General features: G+C 40.6%; 1 protein-coding gene across 1 annotated transcript; it reads left to right on the top strand.

Moving 5' to 3' along the window:
* The first annotated feature begins 310 nt into the window (after positions 1-310).
* Positions 311-8,992, top strand: LOC111955006 (trypsin II-P29-like). Its single transcript, XM_023975017.2, has 4 exons — positions 311-485; positions 4,344-4,506; positions 5,364-5,476; positions 5,873-8,992. Exons 1-4 carry the CDS (start codon positions 311-313, stop codon positions 6,049-6,051), a joined length of 630 nt encoding a protein of 209 aa, XP_023830785.2. The 3' UTR covers positions 6,052-8,992.
* The last annotated feature ends 1,568 nt before the right edge of the window (positions 8,993-10,560 follow it).

Below are 10,560 nucleotides of genomic sequence, written 5' to 3'. Positions count from 1 at the left end.
AAAGGCTGTTGAAATTGCTGTTGCTATGGAAATCGCCCCCAAAGATGCAATTGTGTTGCAAAGGAAAATAAATGCTGACCTATCACAAACTTACCTGAACAAGTATTCACGCAGCCGACAGCGTGTGGCCGTAAAAAACAGGTGTGACAGAGATGGTCACGGAGCAGAGAACTGGCGTTTCAAAGACAAAATTCAAAGAGCATGCAGAGCAAAATTCAGTCACAACAGGAAAACTGAGAAATTGAAAGGGTCTGTGAATGCACTGGCAGAGAAAAGTGGCAGTGATTCAAATGAACAATTAATTGGTACAATGGAGTTAAACGCAGTGACTTCTCCTAGCAGTAGCATATGGGTGACACCAGGTACACCCTTCAAAATGGAGCTGGACACATCTGCAGTGTCTGTAATTTCCACGACTGTCTACAATGAGCACTTCAAGGCTATCAATCTGAAGGAAACAAATGTGTTGCTGAAGACATACTCGGGTGAGTTATGGGGAGCAAACTCAGCAGTTACAGCTGTATGTGGTGCCTGGAACTGGTCCCCCCATTATTTGGCAGGAAATGGCTGTCCAAAATAAAGCTGAACTGGTGTGACTTCAAAATGCTTCACAAGTCCCAGTCTAAAGAGAAAGGCACAAACCAAACACTGGAACTCTTGCTGAAGAAATACAAAACTGTTTTCAGTGATCAGTTGGGAACAGTAAAAGGCTTCACAGCCAAACTCGTACTGAGAAATTACACAACCCCACAATTCTGCAAAGCCAGATCTGTTCCATACTCGTTGAGAGCAAAGGTGGAAGCGGAAATCGATCGCTTGCAGGATACAGGGATCCTGACGAAAGTGGACAGAAGCGAATGGGCCACACCCATTGTTCCTATTGTAAAGACAGATGGGTCTGTTAGAATGTGGAGGGACTTCAAGGTAACTGTGAATTCAATGTTGCATGTGGACCAATACCCCCTTCCATGTCTGGATGACATCTTTGCTGGTGGGAAATACTTCAGTAAAATCGACCTGAAACAGGCTTATCTGCAAATACCGATTGAAGAGAGCTCTAAACAGTACCTGACAATAAACACACACAAAGGTCTATTCCGGCTATTTACATGCCCATTTTGTACAACAATTGAATTGGGGCTTATGATATGCCCAGCCTTGGTACTAATGATGATGTTATGCAACATGCTGTAACGGGCCTGATAACGGTAACATTGTAGTGAAGTAGCATTAACGTTAGTTTTAAAGTGCATTATACGCATTGATATTTACCAGTTTATTTATGCTTACTAAATATTGGTGGGTCAAGTTGTCCTTTGTCATCATAGGGGTTATGGAGATGGCCAAACTGCTGGGGAATCATCTCGCATATCTTCTGAGTGATAGGACCCTCCGGCTCTGGTCTGAAATAGCCCCCGCCTCTCTGCCGCATCCTTTTAGGCTTTCGCTTTTAAAAACATTCCTTCACGCTTTTATCCGATTTGGGCCCCTCTTCTCTTTAATCCGTGTCGATCCATTACATTTGTCGCATAAAATGACCCAGGTGTCTTCCTGCTTTTTGCCAGTCATGTTGTCTGTCTTTTTATCCTCCAGTACGTTACAAAACTCCTCCATCAGCTCCGACAATATTATATATTTTTTAACTGAGAAATTTGAACTTCTTTGATGTGCCATGATCAGGTACAAATAATAAATGGATAAATTACGTTAAGTAATGACAATAATGAATAATATTGTATGCTAGCTAGCTTGGTTTATAAATTAGCTATCTACAGTGGCTAATGTTAGCTAACAAATTAGTTTTCTGTCTAGTACTGGCAAATAACGGATTTTATTTCAAATCAGCCAACCCATGAGAACCTTTCACGATGGTGTTGCAGTAGTTCTAACATTACATTGTTATTATTTTATCAAGGAACAGCAACTTTGTGGCCTCATTTGTCAAGTAGGCTACCTACTTCGTTTCAACCCACAAAATAACGAATATATTGGTGTAACATGTCACTAATCATAGTTTAAAGCCGTTAATCATAGATTTACTGATCAAGATTTAAAATTAAGTGGTGCAACACATCTCTGATTAATTAAAAACCTAGATTTACAATACCTAGATCAGCTCTAATCCTAGATTAATTTAAACAATGTTGGTGCAACCCACGACTGTTCAAGTTCAAATCAAAGATGCAAAATAACTACAAGTTCTGAGAAATGTTTTGCTTGTGGTTGGTAAAAGTAACTCTCATTGTATAAGAGAAGGAATGTTATGCTCTGTTAATTACGGAGATGCCCCCTTTAAGAACGGAGCGCCATTGGTCATGTACAGTGTTACTCTATGTTATTCTTGTACTAACTAGCTTTAGTAAATGTGAAGCTCCAGTTCACTTCCTTGTATTCGGAGTCTTTCTTATTATATAAATTAGTAATAAGAGCTAAGAAACTACAAAGATGAAGAACTATGTCACCCTCTCACTCTGGCAGTGGTGAAAAGTACTTACCCCAAAAAACTACTTAAGTATTTTTAATTATCTGTACTTTACTTCCCTATTTATAATTTTGACAAATTTTACTTTTACTCCACTACATTCCTAAACAAAATAATGTACTTTTTACTCCTTACATTTTCTCTGACACCCAAAGTACTAGTTACATTTTGAATGCTTAGCAGGACAGGAAAATTGTCTAGTTCACGCACTTATCAAGAGTACATCCCCGGTCATCCCTACTGCCTCTGATCTGGCAGACTCACTAAACACAAATGCTTTGTTTGTAAATAATGTCTGAGTGTTGAAGTGTGCCCCTGGCTATCCGTTAATTAAAACATCTAGATAATTGTGCCGCTTGCTTAAAATATAAGCAATTTCAAATGATTTATACTTTTGATATTTTACCGATTACATTTACTTTTGATACTTAAGTTATGTTTAAAACCAAMTACTCTTAGACTTTTGCTCAAGTAGTATTTTACTGGGTGACATCCACTTTTACGTGAGTATTTTTTTTAAAGGCATCTWTACTTTTACTCAAGTATGACAATTGGGTACATTTTCCACCACTGCTCTCTGGCCCGGTGCAAGAGCCTGCCATGCTGAGGTCTTATCTAATCTGCCCAGCGCCACAGGGTTGGGAATTACTCTGCGCATGTGTGAGCTCCAAGACCCGTCTGGGAGGGTTCTCGAAGCTCGCCCATGACAGTGCAACAACCACTTTAACGAAGGCCACTATGGAAGCGCTACAGTATCATGAGCATATGAAAACTATGTTTACCAATGAAACAATGACACCTATAGCAACGGGCAAAATGCTACATACTATAAACAATATGCCAAGCAATACTGGCAACTCCAACAAGAAAGAATAATAATAGCGGTACAATAGAACATATGGCTACAAACCTATCAAAGTTATTAAGTCATTTGGGGTAATTGTAAGAAGAAACCCAATACACCCCCCATGCAACTTACATTTCAATGCACGCACCACATTCAGGTATTCTTGTTACTGTCCATAGTAAAAATAATCCTCAGAAATGTGTGTCTTCTTTCTTCGGACAACGATAACACTCTGACCTGAGTGGGCGGGTGCAGTGTCCAGATGCGTCTTTGCAAGCGCTCTGATTGGGAATGTCAGGGCTATGATGGGTGACGGATAACTAAGGTAGGCTAAACAGCCAAACTAATGGGACTGTGAGGGAAATTTAAGTAGAGGAGGGGGGGGGGGGACATGCTGTCAACAATTTAAGACAACCCTGTCTGTTTTGCCCCATAGTTGCACATGCATCGGTTTTGTTTCTAAATAATGAAGTCGTCTATTATGTGAGAATATCACTTTTTAAATCACTGAATTTGAGTCAGTGAACACACACAATTACTTCAGGTGTCTAGGTACATTTACTCTAGAATCTATAGTGTATCCTTTACATTTGGAATGTCATACAGGAGATAACATAATGTGACTTTCTAGAAACACTACTTGGACGCCTATTGGTTCAATTCTACACCCGTATGGCATTAGGTAATCATGCCCTATTCGCAGGCAGAATTTGGAGAACAAAGGAATGGAGTGGTACAGTTTATAAAGATGGCTTGGTCGTAGCCTTGGTTGTGTGAGTGCCAACGGACAAACACAAACATGGAAGGCCCTGAGCGTTGCTCGGAGCAGTACGTAAGAAAAACAAATAGCTCTWCAGGAAAGTGGACTGATTTACAGCACAGTAGGCCTATCCTCGTTATCTAAACTGTTTTAAAATTCTGCTTTGTTCGTGGATCCATCTGTTTATGGCTCTTATTATCTACTCTACTGTATGTAAGTATGATCATGCTTAACCACACACCTGTTTGTTTCAGTTGCTACCCCGGTGGAGGAGAGCGATGAGAARGTTATCGTAGGGTATGAGTGCCCGGCCCACTCCATGCCCTTCRAAGTGTGTCTGAACACTGGCTACCACTTCTGCTGTGGCTCCCTGATCTCCAGCCAGTGGGTGGTGTCTGCTGCCCACTGCCACAAGTCGTAAGTGCTGACCGGGCTTTATTAAACTGATGTAGGCTTATTTAGGCTTGTGGCAGTGTAGACCAATTAAAGTGTTAAACCCTTGGGGTTTTAGCCTTTAATTGGGGCCCAGAGTTTAGCCTATTACAAGTAGGACCCACAGTCTTTCCTGTTAAAATAATCATATGGTCAGGAAAGACTCCCTGTAAAAGGTGATGAAATACAGGTAGGTCAGGTAGTAGAGTAAACGTACTGTTTACTACCGAGTTTTGAGGGAGCTTGCATTTGGCATGCTGACTGCAGGAATGACCACCAGAGCTGTTGCCAGACAATTKAATGTTCATTTCTCTACCATAAGCTGCCTCCAAAGTCGTTTTAGAGAATTTGGCAGTGCCTCCAACCGGGCCTCACAACGTGTATGGCGTCGTGTGGGGGATCGACGTGTATGACAGCGTGTTCCAGTTCCCGCCAATTCCAGCAACTTCGCATAGCCATTGAAGAGGAATGGGACATCATTTTTACAGGCCACAGTCAACAGCTTGATCGACTCTATGCGAAGGAGATGTGTCGCGTTGCATGAAGCAAATGGTGGTCCCACCAGATACTGAATGGTTTCCTGATCCACGCCCCTACTTTTTGGGGGGGTATCTGTGACCAACAGATGCATATCTGTATTCTTAGGTATGTGAAATCCATAGATTAGGGCCTAAGGAATTTATTTCAATTGACTGATTTCCTCATATAAACCTTTGAAATTGTTGCATGTTTTGCGTTTATATTTTTGTTCAGTATAATTACATTATGCAGTAACTCGGTGGTAGTTGAACTATTGGCTGCTGCTAGGTAGGTGTAATAAAATGTTTACTTGAACTCTACAGCCATGTCCAGACTGTGGCCCTGCCCTCCCGCTACCCCCAGGCYGTCGACAACTGCCTGGTGTCCGGCTGGGGCAACACCATCCCCAACGGAAGTGAGAGGCTGGGAGCTAAAGGTAGAATTTGGACCTAAGCATAAACCTAGGCTGCAACTAGTCAACCCTTAAACTTAAAACTATTAGGCAAATACTAAATAATCTGATTCTGTATTAGTGGTTAGGGGCACTTTTTACAGTACCCATACCTCTATTCCAGGGTAAAGAGGACACAAACTGCAGAGGAAATGAGAGGGGAGTGGGATTTGATGTTGTATTGAGTTAATAASTGCTTTTTTTTATTAAAGCAAAGTAACTTGAAGAGTATGCTTTATTTTTTTTACATGATACATAACATTTCAAATGCAAAYGGTCTAGGGCTGACTTGAAAGCACACAACACAGAATACTGTATGTTGAATGAGAGGCTGTGTGAGTGTGGCACAGCACATTCATTGATTTATTTATGCTTTGCCAGACAGCTTCCCTACTAAACTGCAGTGCCTGAGACAGCCCATCATCGATCACAGAATCTGCGAGAATGAGAATCTGTTCACAGAGAACATGGCCCGCATTCATGCACGGAGGAGTCAGCAGCTGTCACTTAGTCGACATAAACCACAGAGAAAATGGGGGTTGAGAATGATACCGAAATAAGACTGTTTGACTATACTGTCAAGTTCCTGCTTTCATTCCTCATCCCCTCTTTCCCACTTGTATTGATAAAATTCTCTAACCATCTACGCATCTTCTCAACACTCTCCTTTAGATCTTGCTAGAGTTACAGTATTCTGTCTCCTGGGAATATTCACTTTGTATCTTTCTGTGTTCGTGTCTATGTGTGAGTGTGCGCAAGGTGATTCTGGTGGCCCCCTGGTGTGTAATGGTCAGCTGTAGGGTGTGGTGTCCTGGGGTTACAAGTGTGCCCAGGAGGGACACCCTAGTCTCTACGCCCGCGTTTGCCAATAGAACATCTGGATCAGCGATATTATGAGCAACAACTAAACACACACACACACACACACACAAGCCAGTGGAGGCCTGCTGAGGGGAGGACAGCTCAACATATTGGCTGGAATGGAGTAAGTGGAATGGTATCAAACACGTGTTTGATCCTATTCCATTCACTCCATTCCAGGCATTATTATTAAGCCTGGTGACATACACAGTGTTGAACACACACACAAATGTACAGTAATGCTCACACACTCATTCAAGGTCACACTACAATTTTTTAGGTTAGGGTTAATTTTAGGCATTAACCCCCCGAAATCTTAATGTTAGGTATTAACTCCCCCCCAAAAATGTGTTGTTTTATTTTTAAACATTTTATTTAACCTTTATTTAACTAGGCAAGTCAGTTAAGAGCAAATTCTTATTTACAATGAYGGCCTAGGAACAACTTGGCTACCTGCCGCCCCAGGTTAAGGTAATGGTTTCTGGATAGGCTTTCTTTTTTTTTACTATTAAAAAAACGTTCTATCGCTAAACAGCCCTAAACCATTTCCCMTGCAATGTCAATGCGGTTTCTAAACTAACCCCTGTGTAATATAATTCTGTCCACTGGTTGGTTTTGCGGCGCTAGTCTGATTTCCCACTGTAAACAGGTAGAGGTGCATATTTCCTAACCTGGCAGAAGTCACTGAGCTAGCAAGCTAATGTTAACTAGTGAGTCACAGAAATGTACGTTCAGCATGTTCATTATTTCAGTCCAGTTGGAGTTATCTTACTGTAATAGCATGGCATAACAGAATTTATTTAGTTTTTGAACAAAAGCAGACTGGTGTGATGAGCGAAGTCGATCCGGTGGAATACGAGCACTTATTTCAGAGAGCACTCCATAAGCCACGMCCCAGTGGGCAGAGGTATGGAGCCAGWTAGCTGCCAAAAGKTTGAACGTACGTATCGTTAAGATTGTAAGAAAATCCAWACGTAAATTGTTAGGATCGTAAATTGTTAGGATCGTAAAGAAAAGCAATGCGTGATACATGTAACATAACCGTTAAATTAGATMTGTGAACTTATAAAMCCTATATTACAACTATGWATGAACATTTACAYGTTCAATTCTAACTTKACATTTCCCTTTTCCCGGTCACAGTTCTTTTTTATACATACAAACTTTTGTCAGGAATGCGGCATCTGCAAAGGAATGAACTGAACATAGCTATTTGAAGTTAGCGAGTCAATCAAGTAACTCTAGCCCAGAGTTGCTTTGCAGCTTCTGGTTTCATTTCCAAAATAAAAGTCGAGAGCTTGTTTTAGAATAACAGTAACTACGTTACACCAGTAGATGGCGTAGTATAGGCTTGGGCCTTCAGCAAATGACTTGTGTGAGAATGATACTATAAAGACACAGAWAAACCTTGTCTAGAATAACCGCCTGAGCTGCAAAATAGAAACTAAATATGATTTAGGCTCGGCCTATTCCACTATCTAAATGTGCCATGCGTTGGTGTTATTTAATGGCCATTTAATTACATCATTTATTTTTATAGCCGCGTTGGGCTACTATGKTGATCATGTAACCTAATGAATTACATTTTTCCAGTATTTGAGAGCACGGACTGTAGGCCTTATATTAGGCATTTTGACTGTTGTATTTGCGATTTCCACTCTGTATGTAGGCTTGTTATAGCCATTTGCGTTGCAAAACCCTATTACACAGAGGCTATATCCATATCAATAAATGAGACAAAACAAAATATTGATTATATCTTGGCTATAACCTGTCCTGAGCTAAATAGCCAACGGGTGCCAAATGATCAAGACTATCTATAGCCTATTCTTATTGCCAGATTTGTTTTCCCTAACCGCCACTGCATGTGCTTCTTCAACTATTTTGTTTTAAATGTATTTAGATGCCTGTGAGCTAGGGTCTCTTTTTAAGAGGATATAATAAATATAATTTAAAAAATCACAAATGGAGTTCTAAAATTATTCCACAAGACACCAGTACCCAAAATGATAGCCTAAATTGCAATTCCTACAAGTTGAAGGCCTATTTTTTTTACTTGGATAGGCAAAAAAAACGTTGGAAAATTAAGATAATGTCAATAAACAAATGGATAAGACTGTTCTATTCTCTTTGATTTRGTTCCTATTTCAACTCAGACAAATGACAGAATGGATGACACACTGACTGACTGAACTGAATGAAGGATGAATTAAATGTTCAAATATGTTTGAATGATGAGTTGTACGCATCATGCATGCTCTATTACAACTTTGTAGGGCAATAGGCCTACATTAGGGTATAATGACTCTATGGTTGCATGCCTCCAGAAGAGCCTTCTGAGGCTGAGGGGTGCTTTTCCGAAGGCGCGTGGTGCTGTGGTGCTGCATGGAGATCACAAGCTCTTCAACTGGGCAGCAGTGTCGCGATGGAGGGAGTAGCCTATATGGGAGACTACCTAAGACCACTGCAACAGAGTTATTGTAAAGTGTGGCGAATAAGCTTATGCCAGACCTCTACCTTGTTCATTTCAAAGTCCATATGTTCCATGACCCTATTATATAAACCATGTCCAAATTATTTTCAATTAACCCCTCCTACAGAATAGCTTTAGCAAGATTTTGAGTGATGAATTAAATGTCAAAATATCTCCAGATTTCTTTTTTTGAGTGTCAAAGAACTCCAGTGGTCATACATATTCATAGATTCACATGACATCTATTATTATTATTCTGTTTTTCATTATTCCTGTATACTACTGGTTTGACTGCAGACAGAGTCCAGAGAATGGGATGGTGCAATATTGAATAGTCATATTTTTGATAAGGTGTATGCACGGGGATGTCCACGTCACCAGAGATATGCCCATGCTGTAGAATACACCTAGCAGACTGAAACGTCCCTGTTGTAGGCATAAGTTAGTTCTATCTCGACTTGCGCTGGCAAACAAATCCACTACATTTCCGGTTTCCCTGGACTTCCGTTTCTTTTAACTGTGTTATGCTTGTTTGTGTAGGACTCCTCCTCCCTGGTGTACTTTTTGTTTGTTGGTAGATGAAACTGCCAAAAATCTGAGAGGTATTATTATACGTCAGATTGCGCAAGATTGTTCAAGCCTAAATATTAGTCCGTAAGTAACATGGTTTGTATGTTCACAGATGAATTTCATGTTTCTTACGATCCTAATGATACAATATGTTCTTTTTGGCAGTATTTGGCCCAAAAAAAGCCAACTTTTTACAGTGGGTCCAACATGGTTCTCTGTAGTCAGTTTAGCTAATACAGTTGAAGTCATTAAAACTTGTTTTCAACCACTCACACATTTCTTGTTAACAAATTATAGTTTTCACTTATCATTCACTGTATCACAATCCACAGTGGGTCAAGAAGTTTACATACACTAAGCTGACGTGCCTTTAAACAGCTTGGAAAATTCCAGAAAATTATGTCATGGATTTAGAAGCTTCTGATAGGCTAATGACATAATTTGAGTCAAGTTCGAGGTGTACCTGTGGATGTATTTCAAGGCCTACCTTCAAACTCAGTGCCTCTTTGCTTGACATCATGGGAAAATCAGAAGAAATCAGCCAAGAAAAATAACTGTGGACCTCCACAAGTCTGGTTCATCCTTGGGAGCAATTTCCAAACGCCTGAAGGTACCACGTTCATCTGTGCAAACAATAGTACGCAAGTATAAACACCATGGGACCACGCAGCTGTCATACCGCTCAGGAAGGAGACGTGTTTGTCTCCTAGAATGAACGTACTTTGGGGCGAAACAGTGCAAATCAATCCAGAACAACAGGAAAGGACCTTGGAAGATGCTGGAGGAAACAGGTACAAAAATTATCTATAGCCACAGTAAAACAAGTCCTATATCGACATAACCTGAAAGGCCGCTCAGCAAAGAAGAAGCCACTGCTCCAAAACTGCCATTAAAAAAGCCAGACTACGGTTTTCAACTGCACATGGGGACAAAAGATCGTACTTTTTGGAGAAATGTTTTCTGGTCTGATGAAACAAAAATAGAACTGTTTGGCCATAATGACCATGTTATATTTAGAGGAAAAAGGGGTCCGCTAGCAAGCCGAAGAACAACCATCCCAACCATGAAGCACGGGGTGGCTAGCATCATGTTGTGAGGGTGCTTTGCTGCAGGAGGGACTGGTGCACTTCACAAAATAGATGGCATCGCAGAGGCAGGAAAATTT

Source organism: Salvelinus sp. IW2-2015, linkage group LG30 (genome assembly GCF_002910315.2).
Source record: "Salvelinus sp. IW2-2015 linkage group LG30, ASM291031v2, whole genome shotgun sequence".
NCBI lineage: Eukaryota > Metazoa > Chordata > Actinopteri > Salmoniformes > Salmonidae > Salvelinus > Salvelinus sp. IW2-2015.
The sequence above is the reverse complement of the archived record's forward strand: the minus strand, read 5'-3'. Positions and strand labels throughout refer to the sequence as shown.